The 23,508-nt window shown below is 36.9% G+C and overlaps 1 protein-coding gene across 2 annotated transcripts in view; it reads right to left on the bottom strand.

The window, feature by feature from the left end:
- The window catches only part of NFATC3 (nuclear factor of activated T cells 3), a 66,101-nt gene that overhangs the window by 23,494 nt on the left and 19,099 nt on the right, over positions 1-23,508 (bottom strand). For both annotated transcript variants that reach the window (XM_032195417.1, XM_032195418.1), the window contains exons 3-8: positions 18,521-18,683; positions 5,460-5,659; positions 4,102-4,274; positions 3,212-3,352; positions 827-882; positions 58-184 (exon numbers count right to left, since the gene is read on the bottom strand). In XM_032195417.1, coding sequence (XP_032051308.1) covers positions 58-184; positions 827-882; positions 3,212-3,352; positions 4,102-4,274; positions 5,460-5,659; positions 18,521-18,683 — 860 coding nt within the window. The remainder of the gene's footprint in view (positions 1-57; positions 185-826; positions 883-3,211; positions 3,353-4,101; positions 4,275-5,459; positions 5,660-18,520; positions 18,684-23,508) is intronic.

Genomic DNA, 23,508 nt, shown 5'->3' with positions numbered 1-23,508 from the left:
CTTTCAAATGTCTATTTTACATGGCAAAATAGAACGCAGCTTTTGTTTTTTTAATACCTGGTGTATAAGTAAAACGTTGAGATTGGCTTTTTTTCCTCTTGCCATTGCAGAGATAAAACTGCACCTGAACTGCAGCTGTAATAGTTTTGTTATGGTATGGAGGAACTTCAAGTATGATGTTTGCCTATATGAAAGTTGAAATGAAAAAGCTTTACATATTAAATGCAAATGAAACTGCTATTAATTACAGAAGAGTTAAAACAGTTTTTATTACAAAACTAAAGCAAATTGATATTCCAGAATAGATAAACTTAAAAGTATATGCATATATTACATAACAAAATAGTACTATAAGCAAACTGTTATTTAGAGACTTTTTTCTTTCTTAAACCCAAGTGTTCTGAAGGTAACACTTGAAATTAAGAAGACACATCTAAAGGATGCTTTGTTTATCTGCCAGAGAGAGCATAAAACACTCTAGGAGTCAAAGAACTGCAATTCAGATCATTAAGCTTGCAAGAAAAATTTGAATGTGCTGGAAATTATTTGTTATCTTAGAAAAATTATCTTCAGATTTCTTTTAGTTAAATCTGAATTTATTTTTTCAATGCTTTCACAGCAAGCATGCTACTTCCAATTCTTTCAACGCATTATCTTAATAAGTACTTTATAGTAGTAAGCCAATTTAGAAGTCTCCAGTTGTCTGTCTGGATCAGCCAGTGATCTACTTTACTAAATGAATTCTAAATTTCAGAACAACAATGAAAATTGAGTATTCTCATTTGAAAACAAAGATTTCTAAAAGAAGAGAAAGTAAGTGTCTCACCCCTTGACACTTTTCCCTGATTATTTTCCCTTCTACCTCCCACTGAGGTCTTCCATCTGTTGAGAGAAATTTACAAATAATTCAAGCAAAAAGCATTTTCTAAAATCCTTAAATACTTGATCTAAAACTGCATTTAGTTTTAGTCATAAAGAGGCAATTCAGGGAGAGATACAGCTGACAGGCATGTTGTAAACAGACTGCAAGTACAGGGATGCTTTCAGAGTTTCAATGCTACAGACATTGTGAAGCTGGGTGTTGTGCAGGATCCTGCGTTTTAGAAGAACTCCTGCTGATTACTTACAGTTAAATCTAGTTCTAGAGTAGGCAGTGTGTACTCTAAGTGGCTGGGAGTGTTTCCGTATTTTTCCAAAACATTTTTAAAAGAAAGTTTAAGAACTTCTAACATGATTATTGAAACAAACATGCTGAAGACTTACAGTATATATTCTCTTTCACATAGTGACTTAACCTGTATCTTCATGTACATATCCAAAGGTTATGTATTTAAGACAAACACCCACCCCTGAACTAAAAGACCCTACAATTCAACTACAGGGCAAGTTACCTGTGTTGTGAGGGAAGTTCACCTTGGTGAACCTCTCCCTGCTCTCACCTAGCATAACCTAAGGCTTGATTCTCTGTTATTGGGTTTAGTGCAGGTTATCAAGAAACCTACTGTCTAGCAGAAGTACTTCTTTAAAGGGGCTTAAAAATGCAGCTTGAAACATTGGGTGTCAAAATATAATGTAGGAAAAAACACTTTATATTGTATTTGCTAATTAAAACAAAATCAACACCACATTTTTACTTAAATATTTAAGGAAAAGATAAGATGTAGAGGAATTGGACTTAGCTGCAAACTTTTCCTTTTAATGATTTACTTTTGCTACTCTTTCCTTAAAAGTTGAAATCAGGTATTCAAGTTCCAGTAGCAATAATTTAAGTTGCTCAAATGTTAAGCTCTACATATTAAAGGAAAAATCAGAGAAGAAAAGGAAGTCCCTGGATCAGGACAGCTAATCCTAAACTTTAAACTACTTTTCATGGATACTAGTTTAAAGAAGAAGCATTAAGATCATAGCACGTATCCAGAACTGCTACAGAACCAGGAAGGAATGATGGATAACAGAACATCTTTAAGTAAGTTGCATATATGTACACCTGTGTACATGACAAAACAAAAATATTTTCATAGGGCTATGGGGTGTTAAAATTTATAGTTTATGTAGTTGCATACCAATTTGATTTTGCATAATGATGAAAATGGCATTTGTTTTTGGAAAAAGACTAAAATGTGAAGAAAAGGGTTTACCTAGATAAAAAGCAATGCTTTTCTACTAATTATTGACTTTGATATAGTGCTATTCTTGTGATACAGGTATTGTTTGTAATTTTGCATTTACTAAGTTTTCTACCTATTTGGGATTTTGAGATTACAAAGAACTGAACTTGTATGTTGGTGTTGCAACCACCGAAAACTTAATCACCCCTTAAAATACAACTCTAAGAGTCATATATTTTCAATTTGTGTAAGAAATTAGATTTTACTAACAGGCTGTGTGAAGTTTTTAACTATAACAGCAATTATCCACTGCTTCTATTCTACAGGAATGGATGCGTTTTAAACTTTTCAACTTGAAGTAACGGAAGGACGAAGCAAATGCCTTTGAAAAAGCTTTGATTGCAACCACAGCCTCAAAGCAAAATAGTTCAGGTTTGTCACAGGTATTACATACTTCAGTGAGAATAATGTCACTCACTCTCCATGCCCCCCAGCATTAAACCTTCACAGAAATCAAAACAAAGTACTGTGCGCTCCAAAGACCGTCTATCCTAAAACGCCAATTCCTTTGACATCCCCTACTCCATTCCTTCCCCAAGTCTAGCACTGCTCTTTTCTAATGACTTAAGCTATGCCCCCGCGGTACTACTTAGAGCTTTCAAATGAATTTTTTTTTAGCTGCAAAGTAGTGTCATGGTTAAAATGATAACCTGAAGCAGAACAGAAACACAAGAGAAGTTGTGTGTTATGTTGCAGTTCAGGGAAAAACAATGAGAACAGATAAATGTTTGTGTTTTGACAATCTTCCTAGGCTATCCAAGTTTTAGAGCTTTTCATAACGTGAACAGTAACTTTACTGACAGGCATACTTCCATAACTGCCTGGTCAATGCTTTGTACCTGAAGAACAGATGTTTTTAGTATTTTGAACAAAACTAGTTCTCCAGAGAAAAACACAAAACTAAGCTCTCTTCTGGAGTTCTTTGATGTTTGAAATTAATCCAGAACCATTTCAAAAGTGATAAAAGAGACACAAAGTCAAGCTCAAGTAGTGGTTTTGGTTTTGTTCTTAAGAAGAAAAAAATGAAAAAAAAGGAGATTTACCTTGTCCTTTTTCAAAAAATATAATTTTTGATTCTGGAAGAAAATTGGATCCTGTCACTACCATTTCATGGCCTCCATTTACTGAGCAACTACTGATGCTGTATTTCTCAATCTGAGGAAGTTCTTGAGCAGATCGCTGAGCTTTAAAAATGAAAAAGAAGAAAATAATCCATCATTTTAACCATAGTAACATTGCTTTTATGATCCTAAATTGAAGAATCACAGATGAGAGTAAAACAACCATATATAAATCATAGTTGTGCATTTATCTTTGTTTTCAGAATTATGTTGAAATTATACAATTATAGAAAAGAAACACAAAGGAGTCACAAAACCTAACAGTCTCTACTGTTACAGCAAATTAAAATTTTAATTTAGGAACACTGGTGTAAAAACTACTTTAGTATTTAATAGATAAAATGAGTTCTAGGACTAATTAAGATTAAAGTCATGTTTTGATTCCTTACTGCCAGCATTTAAAAAACAAAATCCCCAGAAGTTCAGCTGTTCATTGGGTAAGTAATGGTACAGACTCCTGTAAATGAAATGGTATTATTTGTTCCTAAAATGAGTATTTATTTTCACTGAGATACATGGGCTGCCTCCCTTCATATACAGAAACTTCTGAAGCTGCTAACTGCATGACTGCAGCTGTTAGGATTAAAACCTAAAACACTGCTGTTCCTCCAAACAGCAAATGGGGTTGCCAATTGGCAAGTAACATCTTTAAATAAAACTATTACTATTTTTACATAATTTAGCTCTTTACGCAAAATGGTTGTCACACGATTGTTACATATATTCTGACACTAAATACTGTCAGAATGACATTACTACTGACACATGCAGAAAACACGGCTATAAATTATGTACAGTTAAAGCAATCTTACAGCATTCAACAGGTATGGAAGCAGTCTGCAGAGATAAAACTTTTCCACTAGGTTGTGGGATGTGAACACGGAACACAAGCCGCACTCTGGTATTCTTTCTTCCAATATCTGTCTCTCCTTTACGGAGCTCTATATCTGAATTGCGAAGTTTCAAAATACCCGCACAATCGATACTGGAGACAGGTGAGAAAGGATGGATTAGAAGAGAAATGGAAGAAAACAAATCAAACTGTTGCTAAAGTATACTCTGTAAGCCTTTCTGCTAAGGAATGGAGAACATTCCACTTTTTTCCCATGTTAATGGAGGCATTAAAATAACATTAAAAATAGCATAACATATCTGTTAGTGTCAGAAATAGCAGCAAGTATTCTCTTTAAACATTGTTCTGTCTTGCAAACATCTAGTTGCTGGTTTCTTGAACCTTTAAAAGATTGTTATTCCACTTAACTGCATATTGTTTAACCTTCACAGTAAGTTGTTTAACACAGTAAATATCATTTTCAAGGATGATATTTAGCACTGCTTAGGAAGGACTAGAGAATGATCACATCCCAGCTATCATTCAACGTGCTTATTGATTATTTATATAAGCCACACATACTTTAATCAAACAACACACAAGGAAGCTTCTGAAGACTTTTTATGGGCTCATAGCATTCAGTGGTTACCAGCGTGTAACTTCAGGAAAGCCTAAGCTGGCTTCAGAAGTATGTGTTAGAAATAAATATGCTACATTAATAAAGAAAAAGTGTAGTTCGCTCAGTTCCCTGACTCTCCAGGTAGAAAAAAGCAGTGTAATTGTTGCTAAAACTAACTGGTATTAAACTATTATTCAGTACATTCCATCTGGCAGGACCTAAACCATGAGAAGAATCTAACTGCTAAAAATAAAAACTATGTAAAAAAAAATCAAAATAAGGAAAATGCCATTGACATGGTAAGTTAGATGACCACATTCAATGAAGAAACAAGCAGTTGAACTGTATGGCTATACTTTCACAGAAAAAAGTCACCTGTTATATAAGAAAAAAAACAAACACAAACCACCAGCCATTTATAACCTCCATGCAATTCTACAGCTGTGGGATCACACATACATACAGACTGTACAGGAAAAGAGAACCCCAGAATCATTCACCCATCTTCCCATTAATCATACCAGCTGCCTCGTCTCTCTACTTCACTACTTCTAATGTTACCTGAGGATTTATTTCTGAATACTGGCACGTTTAAAGAGTTGCGTCCAGCTTAATCATGAGTCATACGTGTGGAAAATTAGCTGTTTTACAAGACATTTCATTCACATTTGTACAAATGGGGAAAAAAGCCACATATCAACTACACAGTTGCAATGTACCTGGCTGACATATTATTTTCAGGAAGAAGTGGTATTTCCAGAACTTTCGTGCTGGCAATTATTATCTCTTGGCTAGCTGTAGCAACTGTTTTTCCAGTGATTCGGTGCACCTGGTAAAATGCATGAGGTCTTAAGTAGCGATCGTCTGCCGTGCCGATGAACATTTGCAAGTTTACAGGCTTCTCACTGTAGCCCAGGAGCTGATAAAAAATGAAAGATGTATTAAAATATTAGTTAGCTTTTCTGTATTTGCATTAAAGAGTAATAATAAATTACAAACTTCTTCAGTCTCTTATGTTTTCTTCAATGATAAAGAAAACTGAGTACAGACACCAGTCCTCCAGCAACAGGTATCAGCAACATTTACCAGAATAAATGGATATCAACGTGTCTGTATTCCTTCTGAGTCCTGGACAGAGGAAAACAACCAATCATTTCATCTACAGAACTCTGTTAAAACTATGTTATGCTATACGTGCATTTCTGATATTGCCTTTAAACAAAGAAGAATTAGCAATATTATTAAGGTACATCTACAGTTTCTAGAATTATTGAAAATATTTTTAAATTTACATTTTTATTACAAAATGCAATTTAGTGAGCTTATTAAGGGGTCGTATGAATGTAAATGTATTATGTTAGGGTAAAGAAAAATTGATTCATAGCTAGAAAATCAAGTAATATTATTTTATTTATGAAAAAATAATCATTATCAAGTTTTGCTTTTTTTTTTTTTTTCCTCAAAGAAGTTAACTCGTGCATCTTTCCCTTTCTAAAATATGACTAACTACCAATGCACTCCGCTATCACAAAACTGCCTCTTGTTTGAGCTAACAGTAATTCTAGGCATGAAACACACTGATGCTTCAATAAATAAATTAAACTAGCTATAAAAAAAAACAACATGCTAGCTTTATGATTATACACTGCTAACATAGTTGTCCAGAAGAGTTAAGGAAACAAAATATAACTGACAGTAACACCCAAGTTTCCTTTACCCACTGCAATTTTAAATGAGACCTACAAAACAGGTCTTACAAATCCACAACACTCACTTGATCTTCCGTATTCGTGCAGTTTGTGTAGACTGATGCACACTGCAAGTTACATGACTTCTAAACAGCAATATAACACATTTATATTTCACTGACTTTAATTTCAATTTATGTTACAAATGGAGGGAGGGGAGACAGTCACTCTTTAAATGTGGTTTTGTCACATCAATACTTTTGACTTTAAAGTTACTTAGTTGCACAGCAATATTATCCAAGCTCTTTGCAGAACTAGCACATAAAAAACAACAAAAAAAAAAAAAAAAAAAAAAAAAACACACAAAAATGCAAAAACCCATGTCAATTTAACCTACTTACAAGAATAACAACACCAGTAGTCAGCAGTACAAAAAACAAAGCACACCCACACAAAGACATCTGAAGCACCACTGCAGACTGCGTGTATCTTGATGTGCTACAACTGGTGCGAAGTTTTACCTACACCCAACAAATGCCTCTTTCCTATGTTAAAGTTACACCCATGACAACACCTACCTGTGCTATCACTTGTATTAGAACTTTTGTCTCAATCAATGACAGGAATGTTGTTTCTCAGAGTCTGTAATGTTAAAGAAAGAGCCATTCTCAAAGTTTCAGCTATAGATCTACACGAATGCTTTTGTCCAAGATGTAATGCTCCACCTAGATTTAATTAAGCCATCCAGATACAACCATGTGGTCAATATTTCCTGTCCATTAATTTTTGGTTCAATATGATTGAGAAGCATAACAGCAAACATCTAGACCATGCTAGATGGAGAAAACTGTGATTAATCATAAGCAAAACAAAACCAAAAAAATGAAGCTTGTTCTTCCCCTTTTCCCCCAGCACACACAGAATCGAAAAATTCCTACAGCCATCATACTGCAGATAAAAATCTCCAGATAAGCTACAGCACATAGCTGCTGTTGAGCAAGAACATATGGATCTTGAAGAGCTGACAGAAAAGCTTGATAGATCTAATGTATTACGTATGTTACAATTACAGCATTATTAAGTAATTCTGTGGTGTTTTTTTTCTTCTGTTTTTCCATTTGTTTTTTAAAAGAGTAAGAAGGTCCTAAAAGCCACCCCACTAAGACCATACCATCTTCAAGTTCTTCACAGTGGGAGACTGAAGGGAAAGAAAGGCAGCAGTTCAGCATTTCTATCACTTTCCTGGGCTGGGTGATCTCAAGACCATTCCTACAGTAAGGAGACCTTGCTGCTTTTCATAGCTGATTGAAGGGAAAGAATTCTGGATTCTGTTGTCTTCAGTTCTCCCTGTACCTTTCCCAGCTGTTGTGCTTTCAGAAGTCAGCTCAGTTCAGTTTTATCATAAAACGCAGACTAAAAATAAGGTTACACTAAAGTAAACTGTCCTGAAACTTCATCTCTCTTCATCTCCCCCTTGAGTCCAACTACCCGTGGACTCTCAACTACTCTGTGGAACTGACCTGTGCATAGTCAAGCAGAAAAAACGGACTTAATAATGTTCAGTCAGTAAGTCACATATCTTCCTGGCTTTAACACTCCTTATCCCTTCAGACTCTTGGTATAATGAAATAAAAATATCTGCCACAAAAAGCCAGGCAATCTTTACAAGTCACAGCAGCTTTTATCAAACACAATATCCTGCCCTATAATTGATAAATTTCCAACTAATTTCTTACATGATTTCATTTATTTATGTATTTCTACATTTCACAGGCATATGTTCTGTCAAATATGTCAATGGTTTTGTTCTCATTGGAGTTCTCAGCACAAAGAGCTAAATCTAGGAAAAAACCCTACCAATGCCTCAGCCTTCACTGAGTGGAGGCAGTCTAGACTGTGTTGATACCCATGTAAATAAATGCAATATTCAGACATTTACAGATGTTACAGTAGAGACGATGAACTTCCCATGACCACCACCAGTGTTCAGGTTTTTCTCCATCTGTCAGGAGTCACCTGTAAACTACAGCAGCACAACCAGATCACAACTTTTACCCTTAATTATCATCCCGCTGAAAGTGGAACATGGGGCCTCTCATCAATTATGGCTACACCCATTATACTCAATGCAGGGCTCCAATATCTTTCTAAAATATTTTTTTTCCCAATAACAAATTAGTATTTCTGGAAGCTATGAATTTCAATAATTTAAATTATCTAAAGAAAAATTAAGACCTTATATTCATTTAGCATTTACAGCAGTCACTTTTTGCAAAACTCTCAACACTGTGACCCCACCATCCATTTTCCTCAGTTAAAATTCTGTCTTAACATGATGAAACACAGCCTGAATGTGAACTTTGTTAAACGCATTCACTCTCATACTGGGAATTATATATATTACAAGCCAGAGCTATTAAAAAAAGTTAAGTAACATCCAAACAGGGTCACTGTGACAAAGCTGCTTTCCACTTAACGCTATCTCCCCCATCCTTAGCAATGGATACGTACACAACAGTTCTAGAGATAACAGCAATGAGAGACTGAGACTGACTCACAGAACTGCACCAGTCTGTCAACAGTCAGTGGAGGCCCTGTCCTCTACAGCGGCCTAGAGGCAGCGGGAGCTTACTGCAGTGAAGCAAAGCCCACCCAGTGCCAGTGGTTGCACTGGTGTTGCCTATAATGCTCTATGGCTGCACACCACACTTGAGTTGCTCCGAGCTGTTTTTAACAATGGTTTTGCTTCCATTATGCTAGAGCAAACGTTCACCCTCTATGCCTTCCCAGATATGCTATGGAAGACATACAGGGCCTGGTTTCCAAACATTATTCTGCAAAAGATGTTGGAGACGTGGAAAGCGGCAGAAAACACAAAAGCTCCCTACCCCGCCAACAGATTAGCTATATATCAGCAGGGTATCAGGTGCATTTTCTGAATGATCTTGAAATGCAATCTGACTGATTTACGTCACACCAATATGCTAACCTTACCTCTATGGAAATCTGAAATTATGTTACTACGGCTTGAAAATAAACATAATAATAAAAATATTAATAATATATTAAAAAAAAAAAGAGCCACCACATAGCAGCACTACCTTTGGCACTTTGCTATACTTTTCTACATACCAAATTAAACAAAAGCAAACAAGAAATCCAATGCACCGGCAAAACTGCAAGTTAAAAAAACATGCTACTTTTTCTTCAATGAAAATACCTACATAATTAACTTGAAAGAATACATACTGTTTTGTTCAAATACCTAGTGAAGCTGTGGTGTCTGTACCTTTAGTTTACCTTGGTAGAGAACCCATGATATATACAAATAAGAATATAGTGTCACTACACAGCTCACGGGCATGTAAATTAACAAACTATTTTACAACCTACAACCTGCTGCGGCATCACCACGCTGAAGATACACATGGTAAATTGCTACAATATCAGCCTGTCCAAGATTCAGTCACAGTTCACACACAGGAAGAGGGTAACTTAAACTACTGGTTGAGCACTGGGGCTTTTTTCCATGCATGCCTTCCAGCACTTATGCCATTAATATGCAATCTTAGAGCTGCATGCAAAAAAAAAAAAAAAAAAAAAAAAAAAAAAAGATATTAACTTTAACTAAAAAAAAAAAAAAAAAAGACACAAAAGCAACACTTTCCCAGGAGTAGCAAGCACTGTGCTGCAGACAACTAATAAGTTACTGCACACTGTCACTACTGACCTCTAGAAACCCTCCTCTGTAATAGAATACTGATACACCACCCACTGCTTTGCAGAGGAAACTCAGCCAAGTTGTTTTTGTGTTTCTATATCGTTTCCATAGCAAAGGTCAGTGCATGCGTAAGTTAAACTAAAGCTGGAAGGCTAAAGACTGAAGGTCACAACAGGATAAGCCAGAACAGCTTCAGCCAAAGCAGTTCCAGCAGTATTACTACATGCATTCAGTAAACTCCTGCATGTCAATACTTAGTTTGCAATTTTTATGATGCATGTATGAAGAGAGTAAGTTACTGAGAAAAATTCCGTCATCAGGATGTTGTGTTTTTATATTACAAAAACATTCATACGTCTTTAATGCATGTATAGAAAATCCTTTAGAAAAAAACAACTGTAACACTAGAGATCAATGTGATCACTGAAGTCAGCAGCATTTGCACTTGAAAGTTAGTGGTAGGGGTGAGAATCTTTTCCTTTCTGAGGAAATCAGACAGGTCACATTAAGTAAAAGGCATCAACCTAACGAGGGCAGCAGTTTTCCAGATTACATGCAGATTGTACTGGGTCATTATTTTGCTCATACGCTGTCAGTTCCATGCTCTGAGCTAAGGGAGAGCTTGCATTACCCAGCAAGCTTGTCAGAGGGCTTTAAATCTCAAGTATTTAGAAGTTCTGCCTCTCTCCACTGTCTATTTTTTAAAACTAAGAAGGTTCTCTCTCTGTTTTCCATCTGTTGTTTCAGGCCAAGTATTACCGATCTCTATTCAAATATAAATGGTATTTACCCACAACATGTGATTTCTCGAGAGCTGCAACAAGACTTGAGAAGAACATCCAACAGAAAACACTTCACAGAAAACAGGTACTATGAGACCACCATAGCATACTTTGAAATACTCTGTTTTTCTGAAAAGTAAAATAACCCAAACCCTCTTTGTTTACTTACAATAAACCAATCTCTAATATTGTCACTAAATCCAGAAGTGATGTCAGGCTTTCACTTGGCTATTCTTTTAGACTAAAAACACAGACAAAAAAAAAAAAAAAGGGAACTAAAGCTTAGGGAAAAAATAAAGCGAAATCATTTCTTTAGCTACATTGTACACTCAACCAATCCTAGATACTAATGACATTTCAGACAGTGCCAAGACCCATTTGATTGTATTTTCAAAGCAATTTTCCTGTAAAACTTTCCAGCATTCATTAGGAAATAGCCATGTTTAACCAAACTTTCACTTGTGTTTAATATTCATGTTTTATCCTTTATGCACTTTTCCTTCAATTAGCAACCAAGCAAAAAAAAAAAAAAAAAAAAAAAAGAGTCCTATTGCCACTCCAGTGCTCCCTCCCCTTGGACAATTAATTTACTGCTTATGGCATTACTGGATTGGTAAAGTAGGCTGATTAGAAGGAAGTCTTTTACATAAAAACAGATGTCCCTAAAAATAGAGCATAGTCTTGAAATACAAGACATGTCAGGGAAAAAATCTGTGATAATCAAGGCTTTTGTTCACATAGGTTAAAAACTCCAGCTTCATCAAATGCACCAGTATTCCTGTAAAAATCCTCAGCTCAAACATGAGGAAGGGGGAAGGAAATCCACAGCAGTGTGAAGAAGTGTAGGCACACTCTTCCCCTTTACTTTCAACAGTGAGGTCCTAGGCTTTTCAACACGGTGACACGAAGCGCACGACTAACTAGTCATCTCCTCCTTGGTAGTCTCCCTGCAGCTGGATGTATTTCAGTGGTTCGTTGGAACAGCTCCCAGAGTTACACCACCAAAAGGAAGACAAAAGAGGACAAGAAAGGCCCAGCGAGATGAATGCAAAGGCAAAGATAAAGGGAAGGTAAAGCTGTACTCCTGAATTAAGTATTTTTACTTTTACTTTGGAAGACTGCAGAAGTGAAGATATGGTATAATTTACTTTGGGATCTAAACAATCCTAAAAGAAAAGAACTTTCACTACTTAAGGTTTAGTCCACTTTTAAACAGTTGTTTACAAAACAAAACTGCCAAACCTCCCCATAATAATATAATAAAAGTTCAAAAAAAGAAAAAAAAGGCTTGGAGGTGTTTTGTTCTCTGAGACAATGGAGATGTGACCCATAACCTTAGACTATTTCTGACAACAGTATTCAAGAGGCACTGGAGCATGGCTCTGAGGAACCAACATTTTTTGCTTCAGACATTTCTCCACAAGAATTTCACTTTTGATTGGTTTGCAGCTACTTTCCAACAGAACCGTGAAGACTGACATTTTAAAAGCTGAAGGGTGACTGTTCCAAACTGAGCAGCACACCTAGTAACAGCTAGAAATAAAAGCAAGGGATAAAAAAAGATCCAAAGGCATGAAGATTATCAAGAAATTGAAACAAAAGCTACAGAGTGACTAACACTAGTGGTGCAATTTGCCCTAAATTTATTGTCAGTGGCATTTTGAAAAGCTTGAACCAAGCTATAGATATAAAAACAAGTTCAGGGAAGTTATTGAAAGTCAGACTGACCACAGCCATCCCCTCGTGGCTTCACAGAGGTGCAATGAGTGCTGACCTATGATCTTCTGTGGACTGTTCACAGGAAAGCAGCGAAACTCATGGAAGAGAACTCCATTCAGATCTCTTAGACAATACCCCAACCACTGACTTAAAAGCTTAGCAGTAGATGGAAGTGTTTTTAATAAAAAAAAAAAAATCATTCCCATTTCACAAAGGATTTAATGTTACAGAAAGTTAAATGTATAATTTTAAAATTAAATATGTTGTAACAACCTACTTCCCCTTCCTGAAGCACGGTACTATTTTCAGTCATTTGATTATCTGATGTAGGAAAGAAAAGCATGCACACCAGAGAAGCATCCTCCTTCCTCTTTTGCTAATAGCTCATTGAGTAGACTGACTTAAAACCTTAAAATAGTATAGATCTCTGCAATTCTGAAAAATAAAAATAGTGAGGTACAAAAGCAACAAGTGTTAACAAACTACTAGACATAGTGGCACAAGTCCAGGTTTAACAGCATTTTAAAGGTCATCACAAAGACAAATGGGTCCTGAAGAGAACCAAAGCCAAAAATAGCAGTGCATTACTGGCCATGATACCATCTGGTCATTCAACGTACGGAACATCCTTAAAGGTTTTAGAACCCGGATTTTTCTGTTTCTGAAATCTCACATTTCCTTGCTCACTGCTTGCAGACAAGACTGACTACTTGAATGCTAATTTCAGGCATATTTTGAGGAGTGTTTCAGCTCAGAGTCCTGTCCCATTCTATGCTACCAACAAAAGACCAAATCATAACTAAAATAGTGTTAGACTAACATTACAACTTCACGCCGTGCAGAATTACTGACCACATCTAACTAGCTATCACCATACACAACCCATCTTCAGTTAGCGCTACACTATCAAGAAATCATGCTATTTCTGAACCTCCAATTCCCAGTGCCAAATTACGCTATGGACAGCTTTTCAGATGAGCATTTTCAGGAAAACCCATGTAACTTGCAAAAAAACAAAAAACAAACAAACAAACAAACAAACAAAAACAAAAACAAAAAAAAACTAATTCTACTTGGAAAAATAATTCAATAGTACCCTTCCTCATCTTAGTAACCACAACAACACAAGAAGCAGACAACCGTATCATTACCGATCCAGTATGCCATTTTCATTTTTTCCATGTTAATATGTAAATAATCATTGTATTGATTAAGTGTTCAAACATCTATTAGATGCATGTGGATGGGTTTTACTATCTATTCTGGGGGGTTCTAAGAGCCGATTACATGGCTCACACAGGCTGAGACTTACCTTCTGCATTTATTCGCAGGATGTTGTCACCAACAATTAGAACTGGGATTAGAACCTGCCTTCTGGTGATGTATGAATAAAGGGAAGGACTTGAGACAAAAAAACAAAAAAAAAACACACATAAGAACTGAAAAAATGGAAGGTGGGAAGAAGGGAAGGGTCATAAGACGCAGAAAAAACGGTCTGTATACCATTCTCTATACCCTTCCTCAACCATAGGACTGCTGACCAGTCCATAGATTGCATGGATTCCCCTCTCCCGTTGCAGCAGAATCAAGTACTGTGCAAATTTGGCTTATGGCAGAGATGAACAGCTCTTACCCTTGAGCCCATTAAAGTATGGCAAGAAGACTTATGGCACAGGCAAACTCCTAATAGGTACCCCTGCCCCAATTTTCTGTGGTAACTCACTACAGGACAGATATCCTCCTTGCGTGCAGAACAAGGAGCTCTTAGCTCCACTGCCCCTCAGTAAATCTCACTGCAAGGTTATCAAGACTATCGTGGAGATCACCTTCCTCAACAGCAACAGGACATAAGGCTAATATATTTGTTGTGCACAACAGCTTGTGGAATTTCCTACTAGAAGATAGCATCGAATTTAAAATACTTAAGAGAACTCAGCAAATTGCAGAAGCTGATGTGAATTGCAGGAACACAACATACAATTATTTTTTTAAATGAAACAAGTCATTTTAGATCAGGAAGCTAAAATACAAAAGCAAGAAACTATCCATGAGAGATCCTTATTGTGTTCCTGCCTGCTCTAAAATGCTTAAAAACCATTATCTGAGTGAAGTCTCATGAAAAACCTTAACCCTTTTAGAAAACAGTTAAATCTCACTCCAGCAAACTGTAAATGCAAACATTATTTAATTATGTACAATTTGACCTGGTGCAAGGGTGAGAAATTCAAGGAATTATGAACTTTCATTTAAGAGTTAGATGAAACATAGCAGCTATTTACTTAAAAGGCTTCTTAGATGGGTAGAATAAGTACTTTAACCTACTGAATTAGGTAGACAGTTCTCAGAGGCCTTCTCTGTCTCCTGACTATGCAACACAAGATTTCCCCGCAGTTTGGATGAGAGAATTTCAAAACGTCACCCTTCCCACTGCTTACCATGCTGCCAAGTTATTTATTCCTTCCCTGTGACAAATGTCAGCCTTATCTTGCAATTTTTCTAAACAGGTAAAATAAGTAGTGCGAGATGACACGGATTAGCTGGAACACACTCCTAAGCAAGCACAGATTAAAATGACAGTTGAAAACCCGAAAACAGTAGAATTTCAGCACACAATTCGCTTCCTTGAAGTCAATGGACTTACAAAACAAAACATGATGCTCAACTCATTTCATTTCCTCACATTTGGAAATAAGCTGATTAAATGTACTCACAGCAGATGATGCCAAATTTGTCAGAAGCTTAGTCTCCTAGCAACAGGTACAGTACAGCATTAGTAATAGATTAATGACATACGCTAATAGATTAATGGCTTGAAGCCATGTACTATCTTAAAATCTTTATTTTAAATAACACATCAACTGCACATGCAGAACTACAGAGGTTCCACAGTTTGTAAATTAAATGTTCTTCCTATAAAATACCGTGCAAAAGCAACAAAAACTCTGTAGCAAGGAAAAGCACATAGGCCTTGAGGCACGCACATCCTTTCTTGTCTCTGACACTGGTTAACTGGTTAACTTACAGGCACAAGGAGACACCGAGTACTTCTTTTTGCAATGATCACCCACATGGACAGAACTGAATGTTGTAAAGCCAAGAGCACCAAACAGAAAGAAGTTAAGTCAGATACAAATAGCAATGCATATCGTGAAGTGCATTTGTGTAATAACCTTCTGGAAGTGCTGGAAAAGCTTGCATCTTTATGTTTAAATTGAGTAATTTATGTCTACTCACAGCTATTTAATGTTTGCTTTCCACCAAACTTGGTCCTTAGCATACTGTTTTTACCAGCAGCAAATAAAAAGTTAATTCAAATCCTTGTTTTGTTTCGTAACAACTTCCTCTCCCAACAAGCACAATAATTAATTTCTAATCCAGCTGGAACAGATGAAATTGCAAAATAGAATATTGATTTGCATTCGTAGTCATTTTAATTGAGAGGCATAGCACCATGGATGTGTTTAAGTACGACACTGTGAAACAAACAAATACTACACCCATTTTTAAAACAGCATTCTTGTAATAGCGAGGTATTTCACAATTCTAATTAGAATAAAGATCTTTGAAAATAATAAGTCACATAGATTACAGATCTGTGGTTTTTCTTTCTAATTTACATCTACCACTACAATTTAAAAGCATCTGGTTTTGCAAGCAAAAGGAAGCCTAGATATATTTGTCAAGTTTTATAACCATCAGCAAACTAAGTTCCTTTAAAACAAATATTAGTGCAAGATGCAAAAACCCAGGTGGAAAAAAAAATAGTTCCCAAATGCTCAGTAGAGACTTCTTTTGGCAGCTAAAATCTCCCAAGATTCTGTCCTCATTAATGATGTGTTAAATTCCAGTGCCAGCACCTTGGCATGTGAAAATTGTATCTACTTGTTCTCCAGCAACTAAACACAATGCTCCACATGAAGAAATTTGCCCTGGCAACTACTTTCAGATTCCAGCCTAGCTCAGGCATCCTCACTTTTCTCTAGTATGCAGCACAGACTTACTTCCCCGCTGTGTATTCAATCATTGCCTCTACTGTGCTAAGAAATCTAGCAGGTCTGACAACAGGAGAAGGTTTGAGCTGGTTGCGCCGTGGCATTGTCACCAGGAGAACACTGAGAAACTCTGTAGGGAACATGAGAGCTGGAGGAAGAGCTTAGATTAAGAATGAAAATGGAAGGATGATGAAAACTATTCAAGGAAGAAGAGATGTGATGAAGAGATCCAGCCTTCTTTTCGAGGGAGGGAAAGGAAAGATACAGACAAAAAAAGAGTCCTAAGGAGAAAACAGTAGGAATGAAAAAAATCAAGGTAAGGTATCAGAGCAGAAACAGAGTTGGATAAATAGCCTGAAGAATGCGAATAGGTGTCAGGTTAGAAGAAATTTTTTAGTTGAAGAGCTTAGAAAGATTGCTTAGACAAGGAGAAAGGAACAGACAGTCCAATACATTTAAATTCTGCTGGTACATCTTTACTTATGCACATGTAACTTCAGAGCTCTTCCAAAACTGATGTAATTACAAAGCATGACAGAATTTGCTTTCCAGTGAGGAATAAAAAAGCATAAGGAGAAAGAGTGATAATATGTTTACCCTATAGTATGAGTAGGAGAAACAATAGGGACTGATTATGCCAACTCTATTACCACTTTTGAGTCTGGTTTTAAATACTAACAAGTTACTTAAACTATTGGAATGGGACTAATATAACAAATACATTTGTAATTCCTCGATTGCTCTTGTAAAACACTAAGGACTGAAACCATGACTGCCATTTTCCTGTAAAAGAACAGGAAGTATCCTGGGTTTGGGGGACAAAACAGACCTGTGGTAACCTTAAGGTAATTAGATTAATTTCCATCCCCCGCACCCCCTCATTTATCCTTTATAGCTGTTGTTTCTTTTGACATATAAGTGAACACTTGATTTTTATCGTAATATATCTTAATATATTTTGGGATTAAGATAAAAATCATTAAGCAAGATTGAGGTGAAAAAGTAAAGAGACATTGCTTTCAGCCAAGGATGCAGCAAACTTACAAATCAAGGAATCTTAACAAGCCCCATAATTCCCCAGCACAATCTTGTGTCCAGTGAGAAAGAGGGCAGTTCTGTTGCCAGCTGGCACCATAGGTACTAAAGGAGACATAAGTGACTACCAGTAAACTAATCCAGCGGCCGACCTAGCATAGGGTAGGAGATGTGTGCACACCTTGTCTCAGAGGGGAGCACATCACAACTTGTGTACACAGTTATTTATACCCACAACACCAAAACCACGCTTCTTTCCCTTCAAAGGAGATTATGATGGCAAAGCTTTCACATGAAAGCCAAACCTAATTTACCAGGACCTTACATCCGTCCCTGAGCTCAACAAGAATTGGATGGTGTTTGCAAAGTATTTATATACTACGCTTTAGATGTCTTTAGCACTTCAAATGTTTAGCGTGAACAAAGGAACCCAGCCAAAGCAACTGTTAATGACCAGTACCAAGTATCAAAACAGTTTGTGTACCACCACCCTCTGTTAGTCAGAGGGGAACCGTTGCCTGCATTACTACGGCATTTAGATCAGTTTCAGTACTGAACAAAACTGTTCTGAAAGACAATAAAGCTTGCTTGATTCTGTTAAAGCAGTGGAAACAGTGACAAGACACAAGGCAGGGTAGGAAGGGGAACAAGTCTTGCTTGCCCTTACAGAGTAACAGTTCAAATCTGAACTAATTTTTGTATTGCACAAGGTACATTTAGGGGAAAATCTTACCCAGGAAGGAATATAAGCTTCAAAGAAGGTAACGACTCACGGCATTGTAAATACCAGTAACTGTAGCTAAGAGAAAGTTATCTTTGATTCAGGAAAGTCAGACTTCCTACCTTCACTACAGGGTGTCCTCCGGTAGATGCTTTTACTGCTCCTCTGCTTCCTTCTGTTTCATAGTGAGCTCTGTGATGAGTTTTAGGCTGGACATCTATTTTCAGTTCGCATTGCCCGTAATGACTTGGTAAAGGCCAGTCGAGAGGTGGCAACGAAGATGTGCTGCAATCAAGACGTGCACACTATGGTTAAATGTAATATGCCATTTGGCCAGGGTACAATCACAGGAACTTCTCCATAAATACAGACAATGATGTTGTTTTCCTAACACACAATTACCAAATAAGAATAGCTATTAGCCTAGCACTATTTCTTGAAAATTCCTGAAGTCTTCTGGTGCATTAAAATCTTCAATTAAACATTTGGGGGGGGGGGGTATTTTTGGAGTATACTAATGTAGTGCTGTATTTCTTCCTTCCAATCCCCGATTGAAAGAAAGGCCCTGCATTACCAGCATTATTCCATAATGCTTTTATTTTATGTTTTTATTCTCGAGTTTATCAACAAGCAAGTTCAAGCGGTACTAAAGGGAAGAGTTTAAATTTATCTCCTAAATCATTACGTTTTAAAAAATACTTGAAGATAATAAAGCAGACAGTTACTTTAAGATTGTAAAGCGCTGCACTTTGTTAACTATCATTTAAATGAACACTGCCCGATGATTCAAACTTTTAAGACTAGTAGTCCTGTCTAAGCATAAAGACTTACTGCAACAAACACACCTAAAGAGCATGCTTAGCTTATGCATGGATTATACCCTTACACCCAGTAGCAAAATTGCTCCAGGGAAGGAGGAAAAAAATGCAGGAATAGAAGTAACATGAAAAACTCTAAGGGAAATAAGCCACATGGTATCACCATTTTTTTTCATACCTATCCTTTTACCTGCTTAGATTCACAGACTTCTAATATGAAGAACAGTAGGATTCAAGTCAGTAATTACCTGGTAGAGCAAATTAATTTCTAAACATTTAAAAGTGAATGTTTATAGCACTGTGTACCACACAAGAACATATACAATAAAAATAATTTTCTATTGAAATAGTTTTTATTATCATAAACTAACCAACAGGGCAAGCAAAGTAGGTTTTAAAGAGATGGACAAACACTGGTTTGTACTGTTGCCTGAGAAAGCTCAGCTCCATTTCTTTCTCCTTTACAGGAAGTCAGGTAAAACCCCACTGCTAGTCCAAAACCATGCACACTTTCACAAACACAAACAGCTACAGATCCACAAAAGATAAGCTGTACCTTCTGGAGAGCTGCAAACTATGAAAACATATCTACAGTTGGGAAAGAAGGTAATGTTTTAACTGAAGGGGGAAAAAAAAGGCTGTCTTTAGTAAGTATCTGAATGGACTTGGGCTCAGGCTGCAGCACCATATATCTACCTTTTACTACAAACATCATTGTCACTAAGCATGGAAAAGGAGGAGAAGAAAAGGCCCCACTTGCTGGCATCCTCCTACAGGAGGGCCACCTATAAACCTGCTGGCCTGCTGCTTTGTGGAGTACCTCCGACTGTGTACTTCAGGAGAGAGCTAACAGATAAACTCATCTCCTGAAGTGCCTTTTGGGGAGTGAATGGGAACCAGAGTTTTTCCCTGTCTTCTTACTAAAAGTAAGAAATGAGAGCAATGAATCATGTCCACAAGCATTCAGTGTGTAGCCAAGACTCTTCTTCCCCCAGTAAGCAGGTCTTAGGACCAGTCCTTCCACAGCAATACTATTTACTGGGTAGGAGAAGTGATGTCAACAGTAAAAGAGGAAACAGGAAAACAAGAGGAATGCAGCATAAGCCCAGTCCTGCCAGTTACTTACCACAGCCCAAGGCGTACTGCCTAAATGCTATTATTGGCTATCAACTAGACCTTGCCATTCACTTTTATAGTTACTGAAGAAGACTCAAGTCTTCAGTCTGAAAATGGAAAGAAAACATCAGGATTAGAAGATACTAAAAATAGTTTAAAAAAAAAAATTAGCATGCAATAATTTGTTCTTTATTATTTCTGAAAAAGTTTTTTCTCCCCTATAACCAAATATTTGATGTTAAGATAGTTGGTATGCGTAGTGAACAGATATGGTCCTGCAGAGAGGTTGGTGTAACATGCACACCACAGCCTACATACCAATTACTGAGAGATATTACTCAAAGTTACATATTAAACTCACTCTAGAAAAAGTATTTGTTGCTAATGATGGCTCTCTGTAGCTCTAAGAGGTTTAATCCTGCAATTAACTAATAAAAACGTAGCACAAGCCATATCAGAGTCCCATTATCTGCTGAAACAATATTTGGAATACTAAAACAAACATGGAGACAGGAAAATAACGAGGTCTCAAGATTTTGTCATTCTTTGAAAACAAATAAAAAAATATCAGCGTGAGGGAGTGAGCAAGCACACATGCATGTGCAGATGCCTAAATGAGAGACAGAGAGAGAGAGAGAGAGACAGAGAAAAAGAGGGAGGGAGGAAGACGCTTCCAAAACAGGTTTCCAAATAAATTGTGTAGCATTAGACTTTTAGGCCTTGCTGCTTCAAACTGCTGTTTTCTAGACAAAACAGACTACAGTTGTAGCTGCTTCCCTTTAAGAAACAGACTGTGATGTTGGATACCCAAAGCGTTAAGTGTTTATCTTTGAATATTTTTCTTGCTGTCTCCATCACCCTCAACTTCTCAGCAGCAATGGAATCCTAAAAAGTTTCAGGGTACGGTGTCATGCATCTTTCTGCCCTGTGACAATATCATTTAAATTCATTTCTGCTTCCATACCACTCTTTCACTTGTTTTGAGGAAAATGCTGTAGAGCAATGCATTACAGTGAATCGGTGATCATTTCGAAAGGTAAGCTTTTTACTTCTGTTAGTTTACCAGAGCCTCCACTATCTAAATGGTTTGTTCAAACTGAAGTAACAGGAGAGAGGCTGAACAAAAACTTGCCTTGCCTGTCACCTTCTGAACGTCACATGGACCTTCAAGCTCGGACACTAAATAAATATATAAAATATCAGAATACAGTCTATAAACTTTTTTCCTTTTTTGTTTTCCCCCCCCCCCACTAGGTAGAAATCAACATCAAAACGGAAGAATCATGTCAGTGCTGGGGTGTGAATCGACACAATCTCTATACCAGACACTGTATATAAGAAACAAATTCTGAAGCTGCTAGCTGGAGTAATTGAGTAAATAAAGTTGATACTGAACTCTAGTGATCTCTGATGATTTAAAACATAACTAAGACACCTATAACGTGTTTAAAAAAACACAGCTTTTTGAGGAATGTGCAAAGATTTTGTACTGTTACAAAAAGAGACAAAAAGATTTGTCTCCCTCAGTTTGCACACAGCATGATGACATTTCTATTACTGGCAAAGCCATCTCTACCTTTGCACTCAGAACAAAGGATCTAGATCAGATGCTGAACTGTTTTTTTGTTTTGTTTTGTTTAAAAGTTATTTTAGACAAAAATATTAAAAGAAGTAAGAACTTCTGTTTTTCAAATCCCTCAATTGTCAAACTTGAGGGAGGAGGAATGTATTAGTAGACACTTCCACATACTTTGTTACAGAAGTTCATCACAAAATTACTGTTACAATACCTTGCAACTTAGTGGCTTTTACACATGGTTCTGTAATTTTTGCTTTTCGTTGCCTGAGAAAACCCCTTGTTAACAGTACAGTAACCTACTAGTAAAGCACCAAATCACATACCAGCAAACAATGACTCACGGTCATCCTAAATGCTTCATGAAATCAAATCTTAGCACGTTGTTGAGACAGCACCAATCTGTAAAGCTACAAATGTTCTTTCAGTAATACCAAGAGAATTTCATAATCTGATTAATACAAGTCTCCAAAAGCTCAAACTTCTATCACATCAAGATTAAAGGATTTAGAGAACAGCTGCTATTAAAGGAAACTTAGAAGTAGAGAAAGAACCCTTCAGTACCATCCTGAGCAGAAGCCATCATATTTAAAATGATCTCTTCAGTGTTCACACTATTAATTCAATGGATACCTTCTTCACCTGCAACTATGTCCTCCAAAACAATACTGCTTCTGGCTGCTCACATTGATGAACATACATCTAATGCTCATCAGAAGGACAATCTCATGGATTCCTCTGGATTTCAATGTTTGGACCTGTAAGTCAGGGCCCCACTCCATGGGCTGTATCTCCTTTGCAAAGGAAGAAACAAAGCCTAGAAACAAGACTGCTTGCTTGCATTCAACTTACGCTTTATCCTTCCCTCTATCCCACGCGCAGTGCTGTGGGGCCAATGGCAGCTGTGGAAAACAATCCAGTTAAAAACTGAAAATGGTTGTCTTCCATTTGGAGCACTCCTCCTTGGCGATTCACTGGACAGCCAGCTGGGGCTCTGTGCAGAGAGCAATTGCTAACCCTGGTACTTAACTTTCACAGACCTGCTACTATAGTGCTTTTTAAATTATTATTTCTTAGTTACAGCAAAAGTAACACTTTACACTTGCAGCTCTCCTGAAACATCAAAATCTGTGACTGTGAGAAAGAGCTCACTGACCAATGGATATTCCACAACTTTTTCACATCCTGAGCTTTTGTAAAGAATAACCACCAGCGTTGGTTACAAGACAATGCCGTGACACAGCAAACCCTTCAAAATCTCAAATCTTACTATTCTGCAATATTAGGGTCCTTCTTTGAGAGTTCTTGTGGAGTGAAAACACAGCTGTGATTGCTCTTCACTACATAGAACAAAGTAACATGTTGGAAGTTAAGAATCTGGGGGCCATTCCAGTTGCCACAGTAGATTATCAATAGATTATTATTTTTTTTAATACTGTTTACATTCAAAATATCACTGTTCTACTACTAGCAGACCTACAGTTAAATATGCTTTACTGATATAGTATACTGCCGAGTAAAATCTATATTCTATCTTTCAGAACAAAGGAGAGAGCTGAATCATACGTACAGCACAGAGGTCGTGTATTAAGCAGTCTGA

The sequence above is a fragment of the Aythya fuligula genome, chromosome 12, assembly GCF_009819795.1.
Source record: "Aythya fuligula isolate bAytFul2 chromosome 12, bAytFul2.pri, whole genome shotgun sequence".
NCBI lineage: Eukaryota > Metazoa > Chordata > Aves > Anseriformes > Anatidae > Aythya > Aythya fuligula.
This window is presented reverse-complemented; position numbering and strand designations above follow the sequence as displayed.